General features: G+C 41.3%; 1 protein-coding gene across 3 annotated transcripts in view; it reads right to left on the reverse strand.

The window, feature by feature from the left end:
• LOC147696974 (multidrug resistance-associated protein 1-like) overlaps window positions 1–18,937 on the reverse strand; it is a 547,338-nt gene that overhangs the window by 305,909 nt on the left and 222,492 nt on the right. For all 3 annotated transcript variants that reach the window (XR_015299277.1, XM_086934056.1, XM_086934058.1), the window contains one exon: window positions 15,858–15,995. Coding sequence is in view for 2 of the 3 variants with exons in the window: in XM_086934056.1 (XP_086790182.1) it covers window positions 15,858–15,995 (138 nt within the window). In the remaining variant the exon portion in view is untranslated. The remainder of the gene's footprint in view (window positions 1–15,857; window positions 15,996–18,937) is intronic.

An 18,937-nucleotide genomic window follows, 5' to 3' on the forward strand; every position in this document is an offset into this window, starting at 1 on the left:
ACATAGACAACAAACCTATTCAACCAATATGGTCCAAAGACCAAAATCAGAAAAGAAAGCACCCCAGTTGTCATAAATCAAGTTTTGATTAATATAGAAGGAATAAAAAAATATGCATTCAAAATTACTTTGTGTTATTTCAGAAATTAGTTACTAAGCACTCCACGAACTGTAAAGATGAATATGAATAAATATATGGCATACAAAAATAAGACACAAAATGAATCACACAAAAATCAAAGTAGGTACACACATGAGATCACAGTGTCCCATTAGTTAGCACAGAGAGTTGTTCACTGCTTATCAGGGTTTGCCTTCTTTTCAACAAATGACGTCCCAGAAGGGGGTGTTTGCATTCCAACGGTCCCTAAGAGTTCATATAAGGGATCTGCCTTTTCTATAAATATTGGATAAATGTCCTGTATTGATCACACACTCCTCTAATCCCTCTCTCTGTCTGCTACTGATTAGTTTCAACCTCCTTCACACGGGACATAATCATTTTATAGAGGTCGTCGCCAGGATGTTTGTAAATGTGGTCACCCTCAATAGCATACAAAATAGAATATTCCATATTGTACAGGGGTTTACCGATGTCATCGTCTGTTTTCAATAGGAAGTTTAATTACATACCGAGCATGTCAAATGAGTCAAGGGCACATGAGCAGTGAGTAAAAGCAATAAAACTAGTCAGTGGGATGCATGCAATATCCTTAACCCACACCCTATGTGGAATCAACCATGTCTGCTCACCTATTTGCTTTGATTAAATCACGTGGTGCTGAACAACCAACCAAGAGCTGTTAGTTAAGTTGACTTTCATGCTATGTGATACTTAGTTTGAAATTGCAATCATTTTGGGGAGGAGGGATTGAATGGGGAGTGTTTTAGGAAGAATACCTGTATGATTGGCTGCCTGTCCACTTGTAATTATCAAGTAGTCCTTTCTTTACAGCATCCACAATGAATAAGTAACCCTGAGAATAAACTTTTCTGCTACTCTGTAAAGTGCAAAAGGCAGGCTTTGAGCCTCACCCTACAGCCCCAAACGATAGACACCCTCAAGCAAAAATTCCCTCTCTGTTGGGCCCCATCACATCTCTCTTATCTGGGACTTCAAGTTGCCCCAATGATCCTCACAACAGCCATTCTTAACTACTGCGCCCTGACCCACCAAATATGCGGTGACTTTCACCAGTGGCGACACCATTCTCTCTCTTGGCTGGGGAGGGTTGCGGCTGTAAAAATGATGATCCTCGCCCAGATCTTATATATGTTCCAAACCCTCACAGCAGAACCCCTGTGGGTCACACTCCACACCCTCCAAGAAAAGGTAAACTGCTTCATTTGGGCAGATAAGCGCCCTTGCCTCTGCAGAGATATCACCTACCTCAATCTGCTCAAAGGTGGGCTATGGGTCCCAGATCTAAAATGATATTACCAGGCTACCCAGTTGAGAATTTTTGTAGAATGGTCCTGCACAGAGTTGGAGAAACACTGGTTGTTCATGGAAAGGGCCCTGGCGGAACAACCTTTATAGAGGATCCCCCTTCCTCCCTAAAAACACCAGACCCAGTAACCTCTACCTGTCCTCTATCACCAAATCAGTACGCAATAGCTGGGATAAAGTAGCGTCTCAAAGAGATCTTACTTCCTTCCCCTCCCCATTGACCCCCATAGTAGGGTACAATGATTTTAACCTGGCCCTAAACAATTCTGCGTTCCACCAATGGAACCAACCAGGATGTAGATCAGTCAGATATTTGTTTGACACGGAGGGCCCGATCCCGTTGGAGTCCCTCCGTGCAGAACTAGGGCTTTCTGAAAGTGAGCGTTGGCACTACACACATATACGCCACTGGGTGATGCAACCGACAGTCTCTCCAGGGGCACAACACCTCACACCCTATGAACGCTGGCTGCTCTCAACCCCTATGCACTCACATTTAATCACACAGTTATATAAATTCCTATGCCCACGAGCACTCCTACTAAAACTGCAGGTCAACTCCGTTGGGAGTCTGGGATCAGGCAGGAATTGACACAGAAGGAATGGGTAGACATCCACTATCGTGCTAGAAACACAGCCCGTAACATACCAAGGATTGAAACACTGACAAAGATTAAAACATACTGGTATCTTACCCCTATCAGACTTCGCAAGTTTGCACCGTCCAAATCCCAGGACTGTTGGCGTCATTGTGGCCTCCCATGCACCTTATCGCATATTTCATGGGACTGCCCGAAAATAGAGCCATATTGAACAAGGGTCCTTTAGAACATTGACACAGATCTGGAAAAGGAACTCCTGAGATTCCCCGCCTATATCATTCTGGGCCTTCCAATGCTCTTACTTTCCCACTAAAATCCCCTAGAGGCAAGCAGATCGGGCTAGTGCTAATAGCGTCTCTTCAGAACATACTGTTGCACTGTGGTACAAATCACATCCTGACATACCAAGGATGGCTGCATAGACTGTGGTACATTATGGGAATGGAACGAGTTAACCTAACACTGTTGAATCAAAGCTCAGTGTTTCACAAGTTACGGAAACCATTTCTTATTCTCCTGATGTCAGAATTCAGTGAATTTACCTGCCCCAAGTATTTTCGCCTATTGCGCCTCTCAGAAACCCCTCTGATTCCCACTCCAAAACCCTAAGTTGGGACATGGCTGGGTGGGGAAGCACGATGCAATTGTTTTAAGCAGTCCAGGTGTGGAGGGAGGGAGGAGTTCAGGGGAAGTTAGATAAATATATGTAAAGCACCCTGTGTTCCCCAGGCAATGTCGCTTACGTTCTTTGCTATGATGGAATTGTAATAAAGACATTTAAACCATAAAGTGCAAAAGACACACAGATGACGGACGGAATGCAGAGCAAATCAAACATTCACCCCCAATCAACAGAACTAGGGTAAATCCACTGTTCTTTTGCTCACCATGCCACCCCAGTTTAGACCAAAACACATACAAATCAGTCTCATGGGAACAGTCCAAGCCGAACTGCCAAGCCAGGTCTTCCCAGGGCCGTAATCAAGCATCCTGGGATTGGTTTCGGGCCAATTGTGCCTTCTCCAACCATCCTCCCTTCAAGGGCCAGAAATGCCTTAGGGTACTTACCATGAAAGTCTTCTAAGCATGGGCGGAAAATCCGTTCCGCTTGCAAATTTCGCAGATTTTCGGTAAATTCGCAATCCGCGAGATTTGCGAATTTCCCGCAAAATCCGCGAACGGAACGGATTGGGTCAAAAGTTCAAGCTGACTTTGGTAACTCTTTTAGAATGGCGCTGGCAAGCTGCCAGAGCCTTTCTAAAATAGTTACAAAAGTCAGCTTCAACAGGAAGCTCTAATAGATAAAGTAAAGCAGGTGCTCCAGTTGAAGGTCAAATTCAGTTACACAATCATTAATCACCCCAAACTTGGGGTGATTAATGATTGTGTAACTTAATTTGACCTTCAACTGGAGCACCTGCTTTACTTTATCTATTAGTGCTTCCTGTTGAAGCTATTTCTAGCTATTTTATATTTTATGGCGCTGGCAGCTTGCCGGCGCCATTCAAAGTGGAGCTGAGGGCAGAAGGGCACAAAAGTGGGACAGAGGGCAGAAGGGGACAAAAAATGAGTGGGGCAGAAGGGCACAGAAACGAGTGGTACAGAGGGCAGATGGGCATAAAAAACGAGAGGGTGGCAGTGATTAAGCAGGCAAAAAAAAACCCTGCGAAATTGCAAAGCGCCTCGCGAACACCCGCGAACACGCAAAGCGCCTCGCGAACACGCAAAAATAAAAAAATCCGCAAATTCGCGCGAATTCGCGCTTTTTGCGGATTGCCAATTGGCAAATCAGCAAATTCGCGAATTGCCAATTCGCAAAATTTGCCCATGCTTAAAGTCTTCCTCACTGCTTGCCACCAAGTCCATTTGGTCTCTCCATTTATTCTTCCTTCATTTGGACCTTCAAGTCTAATGCCACTGACACAGTTTCCACTTACATAACCCTCTTTCTCTTGCACTCCAGTTAGGCCTTCTTTGCACTGGATCATTTATCCACTCCATCCAATGGCCATCTCCCAGGGTAGGTCAGGCAGTAAAAACAACCCCCCCTAGCCCACAACCAGCAGCTGCACGGGGACAGTAGATCAAAAAGTCATAACAGAGGTACCCATCACGGGTGCTGTTTGCCCCACTCTCAACCAGCCCCCCTTTAGTGCCCTGATTGTGTGAATATAGAATACAATGGGTAACCCAATCAACCCTTGACGGCTTAGTAGTATAATATGAACAGGTAAATGTGCCTACAAAGGATTTGTTTATTCAGTTAGTTTGGACTGATTTTGACTTTTAACTAAAAGCAAGCTCTTTTTCTAAGCTTGAAAATTGATTTCTTATGAAATAATGTAACTTATCTGTGCACAAACAACTCATATATAGTTTAGTTCTCTAATAAAATATGAAAATACAAGCATATATCAGATGGATATATCAAAGAATAACATATCAGAACACGGGTGTATAGTGAAAAAATAAATGTTATAATATTTCCAAATAGTAATACTCAGGGGTACTAGATCATTGAATACACAATGTAACAGGAAGTTATATATATCAAATAGTTGTTTTTTTATACTTATCAGTGACAAATGTGTACACTTTTTTCAAAATAGAAATGAGGCAGACCCAGAAATAATACAGATGAGTATTGTCTATATTAACATTATACAGAAAATAAGTGTAGTTGTCGACGTTTCGGTCACTGGGCTGTCATCTATTCGACCATCTTCAGGACTATAGGAGTTTGCAATGACTGACCCTCAAAAATCAATATGAATGGAGAATATCTTTTATCTGTAATTTCTAGGTATTTGATGATTCAGAGATATCCTGTTTAAAAGATTGGATCCAGATTTGAATAATATTGTAGCAGCTTGCAGTAAAATCTGCACTCATGCACGTAGTCGGTGTCTGTTTGTATTCATATTGACAAACAATTTTCATAGCAAATAATGCACTCCTAGAAGTCGGCTTCTTCTACGAGCGAGCGTAGACTTTGATGTGAACTGCCACGATGCAATTCAGATTTATATAGATAGCGCAATATTTGCTGTGAACATGGCGATGTAGGAAACACTAGCAAAGGTTGAACACATGATTCCTGCAGCAATAGACTGGGAACAGAGTGCTACTGGAAAATGCAAGCAAAGCTAACAGAACTAAAAGACATTACTTGGAGGAACAATATTTGCTTCTTGGGAATATGGGAAAAGATGGAAAAGGAGGACATGATGGCCTTTCTAAAGATCTTTACTCTGGAACTCGTAGGGTTGTTGTTTGACACACTGCTACAATTCCAACTGACATACACAGTATGAGCATGGAACCGGCTAAATTGAATACTTCGCGGAAAATAATGGTCTGCTTACTTCGGCACCAAAAGGGACAGCAGCTACTCCAAGAAGCAAAATGTAAAGGGGTATTTGTACTTTGAGATCTTAAATATGCCTCTCAGGACTTCTTAAATGAGACACAACATAAAAGGAAACACCTTCTGTCACTGAGGGCAAGGCTTAAAAAATTGAGATACACTATGGACAGCTGGAGCCTGCCACCATGTTGCTAACCAATGAAGACTACACTAGGGAATTTACAGACCCAGAATGCCTAGAAAGATACCTGAATGACCAGACTCCATCAGACAAGGACACCTCACACCACCAGACTTCATGTCACCCTCACACTTCCCTGACAGACCGCACAAAGATGCCTCAACATTGCAAAGGGAGATTCTGGAGGGAGTCACAAGACCGCAATCTTTGTGGGAGAAACACAAAAACAGACAACATCTGTGACACAAGCCCAGATCCTCACTCAAACCTGTGCTTGGGGTAGAAACCGTGATGACCTTCCATTATCGAGACAATAACAACCAATTCCCGACAGTGCTCTCAAAGGGGAGACCTGATAACCACTGTGCATTATGTTCAGTGACACTCCTGTTTCTTTTGGCTGAGAGGCCTAACACTTAGGCCGTTCACCCTCATAGATGTTATGGTATTGGGTGAGGGGGAAGGGGAAGGGAGTGAGCACAGTAGAATGCTTACAAATGGTGTTTATGGGGACTGTTTGAACTAGACACCTTCCTGGACTTATACATACGTCAAACAACATTCTTCTGCCACATACTACATGAACGCAAGTGGAAATCCCTTGGGTGAGCTCGCTGACCAATACTCCTATGGACTGCAGATCCAACCACTCAAGCACTGAGACTCCTTTCTTTACCCACCTCCTACTCCTCTCTGAATGGAATACACACACCATGGCAGAGTTTGCTGCTGACAATAGCTGAAACCAGTGCATAGTTTACCAGCAGCCTCATCTATTTGGCTCTGCAGCTGCTCACCCGACAAAGTTACTTTCTGAAAATCCCTCTACCTCACAACTGAAGCTCATTTTGACAGAGTATTCTCTGCATGAGGAGTATAAACTCAGTTCTATAATATTACCCACAGTCATCATGAATAGGCTCAAGTACACTATCTCCTCCCTGTTTCAGCAAAGGTGAGCACCATCTGTGTCTTGACAACTCCTGATGGGGTACTAACTATCCTCATTTGAGCAAAACCCACTGTATACTTAATACTCATAGCCCCAATATCACCCTTTGGATTTGTATTGGAGTTCACATTTTTATGAATGATAAGAAACCATGTCCCCCAGCCAAGGTCTAGTGATTGTTTTGATGGAGCAAGGATTCGCATGAGAAGCGACTTGCTCGTATTCATGAACCTCGAATAACGTTAATTATGTAACCAACATGTTTGTTTTACTAATTTTACACAATTTACATCAAAATCGGGAGTCCCAGAGAAGCTTGCTTATGTGTTTACTAAACCTTAATATGCTTGCATATAAAATGGCTGCTGCTACACGAATGTTTCTACTGCGCATGCGTCTGTCATACCCACGTGACATGACGTAGTTTTATTTTGGAGGGAATCGGTCGCATCTGCGCACTAGTGCTAATATGGCTGCTCTGTGTTCTCACATGCGAGAAGCTTGCACTGCTGCTTTTGCTAAGCTGTTCGTTCTGCCTAATCCTAATGCTAAAGTTTATTATAAAGTAATGGGTATAGAGTAGAAATACATGGTATACAGTGTATTCATTTATTCTGTGTTTTAAAACTGTTTCTTTTTCATTTCATGTTACAGTTTGAAAACTGGCCTGGCTTGTACTGCTGTACTCCATCTTTCTTGAAACTGAGTCTGCGCAAAATTCTCACGTCTCGGGAACAGTGACCTTTGGACTATAGCCAAGGAGCTGACTGGCTAGAAGATGCTCCTGGGAAAGTGCACTTATGAACTCAGAATTATACAATGTTAAACAATGTATTGGTCAATAGAACATCCATTGTTGGGTGGAATAAAAACTTCATGAGAACCTGAAATTTGATGGGCGGGAACGAAATTTGAATAAGAGACGGTAAAGGTCTGAAATTTGGTGTGGTGTGATGACCTCTCCTCCTTCTTGGACCAATCAAAATTGGGGATCCTTACACTTGCAACATTAGGGGGTGGTACACTGACCTGGAAAATGGTATATCTAGAGTAGGTAGTTAGTAGCTAGTTAATTTGTCCAACTTGTCCGAATAGCTGACCTGTCACTGACCCAACGCACTCAATAGGTGACTAAGAGCAGAGGGCTGCAGAGCACTCTGTCAGACGATTCGCTGACCCAATCGGGGTTCTGGGAAGCTGAAGTGCTGGCGAATCACTTTGTCGGTGAAATCGATAACCCAATCGGGGTTCTGACTGTTAGCTGCAGGGAGGGAGTAGCACAGGCGTTGCAACTGAACTGCGGGTGCTGGTCTTAACCTTTGGTGGTCCTGTCCTGATCTAAATCTGTTTTTCCTGTCCTGATTCTGATCTGCACCTGCTGGCCTACTGGCACTGCACATTTTGGGGTTTCTGTCTTTCAACTGACCCGTGGCCAGGGTTGGTCTTCACACCATTTTAGGTAAATATAAATCTGTGTGGGTTTGTCATCGTATATTTTTTGCTCCTTCTCTTTACCCTCCCTATACGCAAAAGTTTTGATTATACATATATGTTTCCTTTTCTTCCCCACCCTACGGTTAAAATCTTCTTAGAGAAATCTTGAATAGCATGTTCCTTTTCCTTACCTGTCCTTTAGTAAATTATCAATATCGTCATGTGATTTAATAGCGTGTTCCATTTTTACCTTCCCCATAGTTGAATGCTCAAAGTTGCGTATGTGTTTATATTGTATTTTCTTTTTTCTTTACTCACCCTTAGGAAATTTGTGTGACTGGTTTGATAAAATAGCATGTTCCTTGTTCTACCTTCCCTTCAAGAATTACTAAATGATTGGCATAATATATCTTTTGTATAGTTATACATTATTTCTAATACTCGTTATTGAGAGTCTTATTGCTTTCAATCTTTGGATCATGATTATTGATGAAATTTAGATAAAGAGTTTAAAACTTTCCTGAGTCTGTGGCTATTATATGAGTGCAAATGTTATTTACGGATGTATGACGTTACAACGCATACTTTTACATCGCATACCATTACAACGCGATTTTTACAACGCAGGATCCTTTACAACGCATGCCTTTACAACGCATGTCATTACATAGCAGATGCTATTACAACGCATGCCATTACAACGTAAGTATAGGTAAGTATATCTTTTTTTTAATAAATTGTAATTAATTTAATTTAATTAATTTAATTTAATTAATTTATTTAAAGTTGTTTTTTAAAAAACTGAACACTTAAAAAACCCCTGTACCCCCACAACCCAAAACTAGCCCTGAACCCTAAAAATACCCCTGTGCCCCATAACCCAAACCTAGCCCTGAACCCTAAAAATACCCCTGTACCCCATTACCCAAACCTAGCACTGAACCCTAAAAATACCCCTGTACCCCATAACCCAAACCTAGCCCTGAACCCTAAAAATACCCCTGTACCCCATAACACAATCCTAGCCCTGAACCCTAAAAATACCCCTGTACCCCAAAACCCAAACCTAGCCCTGAACCCTAAAAATACCCCTGTACCCCAAAAGCCAAACCTAGCCCTGAACCCTAAAAATACCCCTGTACCCCATAACCCAAACCTAGCCCTGAACCCTAAAAATACCCCTGTACCCCATAACCCAAACCTAGCCCTGAACCCTAAAAATACCCCTGTACCCCATAACCCAAACCTAGCCCTGAACCCTAAAAATACCCCTGTACACCATAACCCAAACCTAGCCCTGAACCCTAAAAATACCCCTGTACCCCAAAACCCAAACCTAGCCCTGAACCCTAAAAATACCCCTGTACCCCATAACCCAAACCTAGCCCTGAACCCTAAAAACACCCCTGTACCCCCTTACCCAAACCTAGCCCTGAACCCTAAAAATACCCCTGTACCCAATAACCCAAACCTAGCCCTGAACCCTAAAAATACCCCTGTACCCCATAACCCAAACCTAGCCCTGAACCCTAAAAATACCCCTGTACCCCATAACCCAAACCTAGCCCTGAACCCTTAAAATACCCTATACTCATACTTATTTTTTTTAATTACTTAAATTAATATATTTAATTTATTTTATAAAAATACATAAATTAATATATTTATTTATTTTTAATATTAATTAAATAATGTTAAATAAAATATCAAATAAAATTATATACTTACCTATACTTACGTTGTAATGGGATGCGTTGTAATAGCATCTGCTATGTAATGTCATGCGCTGTAAAGGCAGGCGATGTAATGGATCCTGCGTTGTAAAAGTAGCGTTGTAATGGTAGTGCGTTGTAAAAGTTGCGTTGTAACGGCTGTTTACCGTTATTTACCTTTTATGCTAACTTCCTGACCCAATAGGTTATAGGTAGTAGTGACAAGAATTGGTAAGTCAGATGGCATAGGACCTAGTAGGATAAAATATCTGGTAGTTAGCGCATAGGTTGCCTGACTAGGAAGGTGTGTTATTGATTATGGGCCAAGATGAGTATGGTAAATTTATAGTCGGGTGACCTGCACGCTCCATCAGTTTCATTGACTGTCAAGGAGCTTACACATTTCAGAAAACTGCTAATTTTTGACAAGTTTGTGGATTGAAAATTTCGTGTTGATCTACCAAGTGGGGGCGAGGTAAAAAATAGGGGGAGGGGTCCCAGAATACGTTTTCCACCTTTATTATTCCGTAGTAACTTCCGCCACAGCTACAGCCCAAACTGCTGAACGGAACTACACAAAATATGGCAGAAAGTTGATCTTGCTTCAGGAAGAGTGCTTTTTGTACTTTGGTGTAAATCTGTTTGGAGAAATTAAGGTTAACATTTTTTATATATCATGCTGCAGAAGATCCGTGGACTTGACAGATCTCCTGCTGAGATCTGATTGGCTGCCTCCATATCAACCAAGAAGTGATAGGGATACCCTGATCTCATAGGCCTGGTGGTGGGCCAAATCTTTGTTTTTTAGTTAAATGTTTCTGCAAATCCATTTTAAAATAAAAAAAAGCATAAGCTTCTGCACGTTTCCATAAATCTCCCTCCCCGTGTGTCCCTCGGCCCCAGGACGGCACAACGTATACGTTAGTAGGTGAGGGGATGCACAGCCTCCATCCCCTAGCCTCCATCACCCAGGGCTGACATATAATTGAAAGTGACCCCCTCCCTGAGCCTAAAGTGGCCCAGGGGGCCCTATCCCCTGGAACCAATATTTTAATAAAGGTGTGGGGCATGCAGCTCCCCTCCCCAAGCCAAATGGAGGTCCTGGGGGCTCTACACCCAGGGGCCGTGTTTTAAATAAAGAGAAGGGTGGCTGTGCTGCTCCCCTCTGTGAGCCATCCCACGGGGCCAGCTCAGTGACTGTGTCCCAAAGTCCCCAACCCCTGGGACACCATCTATTTCCATGTCCACAGGAAGGGAAAGTGCAACTGTTCTTCCACTGGGCGGAAGAACAAAACTGCTTCCGCTTAGTGGGAGAACAAAACATTTCCCTACCCACACTTTTGGCCAGGGAACAGCACTGAACTGCTCCAACCCAGGGGGAGCAAAAGAAAACTGCTCCTGAGGGGTATGAGCAATGGTGGCTCCCGCTGCACCTGAGATGGATGCAATCAAGGAAGCCAGTAGGGCTGCGGGGCTTCGGGCCTCCGCCGCAGCTCCCAATGTGGGACCAGTTGTGGCGTACCACATGTAAGCAGTGGGGCACGCCAATTTAGAAAAGTACATATTAATGCTGGGTCCTGCAGGAGCAGGGAGCCAGTGGGCCACGAAAAAGAATAATGGTCTGGGGTTACCCAGGTTGGAACTGTGGCACCCCATGACTTTTAAAACAAAAGGCTGCTCCTGCGCGGTCCCATGGGACAGGGGCATGAAGCTAATAAGCCATATAGTTATAGTAACCGGAGATAACTATAACTGGTACATTTCAGTGGTTTTGTTCATTTAAAACATGATCTTGTCACTGAAATTTTCACCTAACTATAACATATATATATATGTAATTGTGTGTATATATAATGTCCTTCTGTGGCTCGAGAAAGCATGTGATACTTTGTTCTAAAGTCATACCTACTCTGGAATAAACTTGCAATGTTTGCTGATTTTATGCCTTTCCTTTTTATGATGGATGAGTCCTTGTGAAAGCGAAATAGCACTGTCTCCAAATCTTCCAAAGATTGTCTCTATTTAGCTTTAATCAATTTAGACAATTTGCGCAATGACCTGTACTCTAGTGGAAGATTTTCCAGTGAGTTACAGAGTTGTAGTGCAACCTCTGCAAATGTTATGGTCTACAGAAACACATGCATTCTATTGCAATCATTTTCCATTACCTCAGGAGAGGCCTCACATATTCAGAACTGATGTCCCATCATCAGAAGCCAGGTCGGAACTACAGTGGTGGATAAATCATATGGAGGCCTGGAATTGCAGAGACATTTTCGGGACCATATCGGACATGTTCAAAGGCTGGGGAGTCGGATGGTGCAACATAACTATGGGGTGCTGATGGATGGAGGAGGAAATGTAGTGACACATCAATTGCCTGGAACTCTTGGCCAGGTCCTCTGCGATAAATGTACTCACCAGAGACAGGATATTCTGCTGCATCCTGTTGCAGATGGACAATGTGTCAGCAGTCTAGTACATCGACCGCTTGGGAAGTACTCGCTCGAGAGCCCTGTCCGAATTAGTAAAGAACTTCGGGCACTACTCCCTACAAATACAGATCTTGGTAATGGCAGAGTACCTTCTAGGGATCTCGAACAGGGTGGCAGACTAGAATTTCGTAAACAGCAGCGATTGGCAAGTAGATCGCAAGATCTTTCTGGCCTTGATGAACAGATGGGGTCCATGCGATTTGGAACTCTTTGCATCCAGACTGAATTTTCAGTTACCTCGGTATGTGAGCTGAAATCAGGACCTGGAAGTGGTAGCAGATGACACTTTCCTCCAGGACTAGCTGAACTGTCAAACTGACAGACAGCATTGCTGGTGTTAGTGGCACCAATCTGGAAATCACAGGCGTTCCTGACACTGATAAAACTATCATGAGATCTCCCGATAGAGATGCTCTTTGATCCTCCAGGGCCCCCAGGGTTGTCATCATCCGCTAGTTCTGCAGGGCCATTACACCCTCATGGCATGGAGGATTTCTGGCAACGCTGAAGAGGTAATCACCTCTCAGAAGATACTGCAAAATTCATTCAACAAGCATAGGCTACATACACCATCAAGAGGTATCCATCAACTTGGAAACAATGGTATCGTTTGGTTTATTTAGAGACATCTGGATCCCATTGGGGCCTAAATTAATCATAACCTAACGTTTCTGGCAGAAGTGGTGCAATCAGGCCTGGCATTCCGCACCGTCAACTTCTTAAGGTCAGCCATTGCGGCTGGACATGCCATTGACAATATGCCTGTTGCAGAGCATCCCTGGGTATGTAAACTGATGAAAGGGATTAGACTGCTTGAACCCAGGTATTCCGCCCCATGGGACTTTAATGTGGTCCTAAGGCTCCTCATGAATTGGCAAGATAACTAGTACCTTTCAAGCAAGGAACTTTCTGTGAAATTGATATTTTGTTATGCCTGATTTCATGCTAGAAGGCTTCGGATGTGAGAGCTTTGGATATGTCAGCTAAGGTTTTCACACCAGGGAGTGTTACATTTACCATCTCTAAGAGGACAAATACGAATACCAGGTTGGTATCCTATCCTATTTAGTGATAATCCTAAACTGTGTGTAGTGAGATGTATTAAAGCGTACAAGGATATGTCAACCGAAATTAGACTGGTAGGTGACAAACCGCTATAGATTGCTCTAAAGAAACCTTTCAAAGCGGTATCCTCACCATACATTGCCAGGTGGGTAAAGTGGATCATGGTGGAAGCTGGTGTCAATGTACAACGGTTTGGGGCTCACTCCACGAGGGTGGCCATCACGTCTATGGCCATCCAGGTAGGTGATTGATTAGAAGACATTCTAAACACTGCAGACTGGTCATCTGAATTAACTTTTAAGAAGTTTTACTGCAAACCTATTTTGGATGCAGCTGAATAGGTGGCAAGTAAGCTTTGAACATGCATAATCCTCGCCTCCGGTCCTGACATATTATAATAAAAATTATTAGCTAACAAGAAAATAAGTTTTAATTCTATTAAGGACACGGAGGCGAGGATTATCCCACTCAGAGATATCAGGGAGTTTTCACCCTGCCCTCCCTATGATAATTTGTTGACCGTAAGTAAGGTTGCTAAATGGTTTAAGATATTGGAACAAAATAATTTAGCTTTGTTCTAATGTTTATCATACTTAGAGCAAAGTGGTAATGGATACATTCATGCAAAGATAATCTGTTGTTGAGAGAAGTCATTGGGATAACATGGGTTCGATTAGAGCAGGCGTTCAAGGTTAACTTCCTCCAGTAAAGAAGAGGAACAGGAAGGGACGTCATACTTATACTTATATATATTTACAGCATTAACTACATTTCCCATGAACCACCTGAGAATGGGTCTCCATAACAACCATTGTCCAATCATATAACATTCCGCTGAGTAAATATATATACTCAACGGACTGTTATAATATTAGACAATGGTTGTTATGGAGACCCATTCTCTGGTCGTTCATGGGAAATGTATTTAATGCTGTTTTTTATCGATATGTTCTTTGAAGGCTGCTGGTTTAATAAAGTGGAGAAAGATATGCATAATCCTCGCCTCTGTGTCCTTAATATAATTGTAACTTTTCTCCTTGTTAGCTAGGACATTCCGTACCGTCAACTTCTTAGGGTCAGCCATCGCGGCTGGACATGCCATTGACAATATGCCTGTTGCAGAGCATCCCTGGGTATGTAAACTGATGAAAGGGATTAGACTGCTTGAACCCAGGTATTCCGCCCCATGGGACGTTAATGTGGCCCTAAGGCTCCTCATGAGTTGGCAAAATAACTAGTACCTTTCAAGCAAGGAACTTTCTGTGAAATTGGTATTTTGTTATGCCTGATTTCATGCTAGAAGGCTTCGGATGTGAGAGCTTTGTATATATCAGCTAAGGTTTTCACACCGGGGAATGTTACATTTACCATCTCTAAGAGGACAAATACGAATATCAGGTTGGTATCCTATCCTATTTAGTGATAATCCTAAACTGTGTGTAGTGAGATGCATTAAAGCATACAAGGATATGTCAACCGAAATTAGACTGGTAGGTTTCAAACCGCTATAGATTGCTCTAAAGAAACCTTTCAAAGCGGTATCCTCTCCATACATTGCCAGGTGGGTAAAGTGGATCATGGTGGAAGCTGGTGTCAATGTACAAAGGTTTGGGGCTCACTCCACGAGGGTGGCCATCACGTCTATGGCCGTCCAGGTAGGTGATTGATTAGAAGACATTATAAACATTGCAGACTGGTCATCTGAATCAACTTTAAAGAAGTTTTACTGCAAACCTATTTTGGATGCAGCTGAATAGGTGGCAAGTAAGCTTTGAACAAGCATAATCCTCGCCTCCGGTCCTGACATATTATTAAAAAATTATTAGCTAACAAGAAAAAAAGTTTTAATTCTATTAAGGACACGGAGGCGAGGATTATCCCACTCGGAGATATCAGGGAGTTTTCACCTTGCCCTCCCTATGATAATTTGTTGACCGTAAGTAGGGTTGCTAAATGTTTTAAGATATTGGAAAAAAATAATTTAGCTTTGTTCTAATGTTTATCATACTTAGAGCAAAGTGGTAATGGATACATTCATGCAAAGATAATCTGTCATTGGGATAACATGGGTTCGTAGGTAACGATCAGAAATTCGAGTAGAGCAGGCGTTCAGGGTTAACTTCCTCCAGTAAAGAAGAGGAACAGGAAGGGACGTCATACTTATACTTATATATATTTACAGCATTAACTACATTTTCCATGAACCACCTGAGAATGGGTCTCCATAACAACCATTGTCCAATCATATAACAGTCCGTTGAGTAAATATATATACTGGGAAATGTATTTAATGCTGTTTTTTAATCGATATGTTCTTTGAAGGCTGCTGGTTTAATAAAGTGGAGAAAGATATGCATAATCCTCGCCTCTGTGTCCTTAATATAATTATAACTTTTCTCCTTGTTAGCTAGGACATTTTTCATTCTTTGCTTTTTTTTACATTCTAAATCGTTTAGACTATGTTTTCCATGGTTATATGTTACACATAGTTTAATAAAGAATTAAAAAGGGCTATTTATTTGAGAGAACATGTGAAATAATGGTCACAATAAAATCCACATTTGAAAAAGGTTTTGATTTGCTGCACAATGGTGCTTACCATGAAAGGTATACAGGTCAATGTCAGCATAGAGAATGTTGTGAGGTAACCAGAAAGTTTTAACACATCCATTTCCTTCTCTCTGATTTGTGTAACCCGTTTCTGATATGAAGGTTCCCATGCATAAAGTTTCAGAATCTAAAGTGAAAAAGAAAAAAATAATGATCATTTTCTTAATGAAATTGTAACATGTGAGAAGAAGAAAATCGTTTCTAAAAGGAGAGTTATAGCACACCAGTTCTATTTAACACTACAACGCACTCCATAAAAACCTTTAAATATTTATGTATTTATTTAATAATCCAGTCAACATGCAAGATTCATTACTTGTAGCAGAACTAAATAGTAGAAGAAAAGAAGCCACTAATTTAGAAGGTGTTTTCGAAATAATTGTATGCAGAAAATTACATATTTAGTTCAAGTAACTTCTCAATTTAAAGTTATTTCGGTAAACCGAGTCAGATTGCTAAATCCTGGTAAAAAAGAATAGGATGTTTAATGTGACATCTTTACAAATCATGTGTTTTGTACATATTAAAACTATTTACTCACTAGTGCCAGGCCACAGGACATATAACCAACAATAAATCAAAGACGTGAAATATAGTACAGAAGATTTCATCAAAAGTTTCATATGATTTAGATGGTTGATCAAATGCAAGTAACAGGCAAACATAATATTAAATCAGTAAAACATTAAAATAATTACAATTACATAATTCGCTCAAATGCATGATAATTACAAATCTAGTAAGGGGTTAATTTAAAACAAAGGGTATAAGCTAGTGTGCTTTTATTATATGTGTGGGCAACTATTCCATACTTTTAAATCAACAGTTAAGATGGTTCTGCTGCCCTTGTATTTAAAATGTGAAGGAGAGACCAACAAAATCACTTCACTAACTGATTAAAGCACTCTGAAAGGCAAATTTAAAAAAAAATATGTTTTATATAGACATTTGGGAGCTATTATGGGAAAGCACAATCCAAACATCCTTTATGGAACATAACTCTGCCCAGGCAAGTCATGAAATTAAGGTAATTATAAAAAAGCTCAAAATCTTTTCATATACAATACACTGCAAGAAAACCTCTTAGAAATCCATTGTTGGAACGTTCTGCCTGATCCATCTTCAATACTTGTGTGACACATTATCATCTGCAAAAATATTATGATGTACATATATTTTGTCCAAAATAGTGAACATATAAACTGTTCTACCACTATAATGGTAAAATGCTTAGCGCATACTATAAATACAAAACAGCACACCTAGCTCTAGCCAGAATTATATCTCTAAACACCAACACTAGCCCTGAGCCTCAACAACAGCCATATTCCTAACCATAACCTAAATTCCTGCCCTGCAACCCAACCGTCCCACTGAGTCCCAAGCTCAACCCTAGCCACGAACCTAACCATTACCCCAGCCTAGCCCTTAAACTACCCTTATATTTACTTAAATACTTGCCTGACGATGTGCCTGCAGATGATATCAGATTTTTGACCTCATAATGTTCTGCTGACAGTATTTTTGTAGCATGATATTTTGCAGTCGATACTGTGGGAGTGCAACTCTTCAATTGAATTTACAGATTTGAGAATTATCTTTTTAGCAAACCTGTATATTCATCATTATCAATCCAATTTGTATCCTAATTCTGGTTGAGAATATTACAAGCTAGAGCAAATTCACTTCCTTGATAACTTTGCATAGATCTATCTGAGATATTAGAAATGAGGGTGACAGAAATATAGGCACATGGCTCTGGTTAGTTGTTTTTTTCTTAAGCGACTAATGATTTTTCATTGGCAATGACAAACTCTGCATAGATCGAGATATCACAAGAGCAGGTGACTAAAATAGTAAAATAGACTTGTGCACCGATTTGTTGAATATTACTCATCAGACTTTGTGGTGCTTTTAAACATAGAGCAGGATATTTCACACATCTGCACGCTCATTAGCTAGACCTGAGATATTACAGGAATGATCAAGGGTATCTTGTTTAATAGATCTGAAACACACTGGCACTCATAATAGAAAATGTTCAGAATAGAGACATATGACCAAGTGCGGGTTGGTGCCAAAAGTGTCGTATTGGCCCCTCAGTATAAATACTATTTAGCACACTTAATAATGGCGATTAGATTGATGTAGAGGAGGTATGTGACCTGGACACACAGGTCTCTTAACATAAGGGCTTTATTGCAGTATGCTCCTAGACACAATGGTACATGGGAATAACCTAACAAATTAGAAATAAGATGGTAAAGTATTTAATGGACCAGACCATAAGAATATATGGAGTCAGATAAGGTTTACAAATTTTTGTAGCTAAAGACCAACAATAATTTGCCTATTGACAGAAGCAAGTACTACTTATAGGATTGTCTACACCATTTTTTTTAAGGTTTGTTTCAACATACACGGGTACGTTATCTATTGTGAGAAGTCTGTACAGACTAGACTAAGAGCTCTCTTCTTTTTAATTATAGGTTATGAGGAAAAGTGTTCTTCTGATCGGCATCATTTATACCGAGACTCCATTGCTTTTTCATTGCCATCTCGTGTCAAACACTTCCACACGACCCATCTGGTCGTTTCTGCTGATGCCTGAGGAAAATCTAACTAACACGACAACAGCCATCTTGCAGCCTGCATTTCTGCCCAGGAACTGTCGCACACCCAACCCCCCTTGTTCTTGCAGTTCAACAGAAAGCCATGAGACACTCACACCCTGTGTAAATGGTTTGTTTTCCATCTCCTGCTCCCAGCCTGGTAAACATCCTTGACACCGTGATCAGGTTATCTGGACAATGGTCTGACTGGTGGGCATTGATCAGGGTGATTAAACAATGACCTGAAAGATGGAGCCTTGATCAAGCTGAGTGAACAATGATTTGTGTACCAAGCCTTGACCAGGTCACCATCTACAAACGTCGTCTGGATCTGGTTATCAACTGCAAACACTGCCCTGATTGAACAATGAACTAACAGCCAAAAGACTGAGATGAAAAAGTATACAAGGCGTGTAAGCTGCGGAGTAAAGCAGCAGCCTCCTCTGTCTTGTTTCTG

The sequence above is a fragment of the Lissotriton vulgaris genome, chromosome 8 (genome assembly GCF_964263255.1).
Source record: "Lissotriton vulgaris chromosome 8, aLisVul1.2, whole genome shotgun sequence".
NCBI classification, from domain to species: Eukaryota; Metazoa; Chordata; class Amphibia; order Caudata; family Salamandridae; genus Lissotriton; species Lissotriton vulgaris.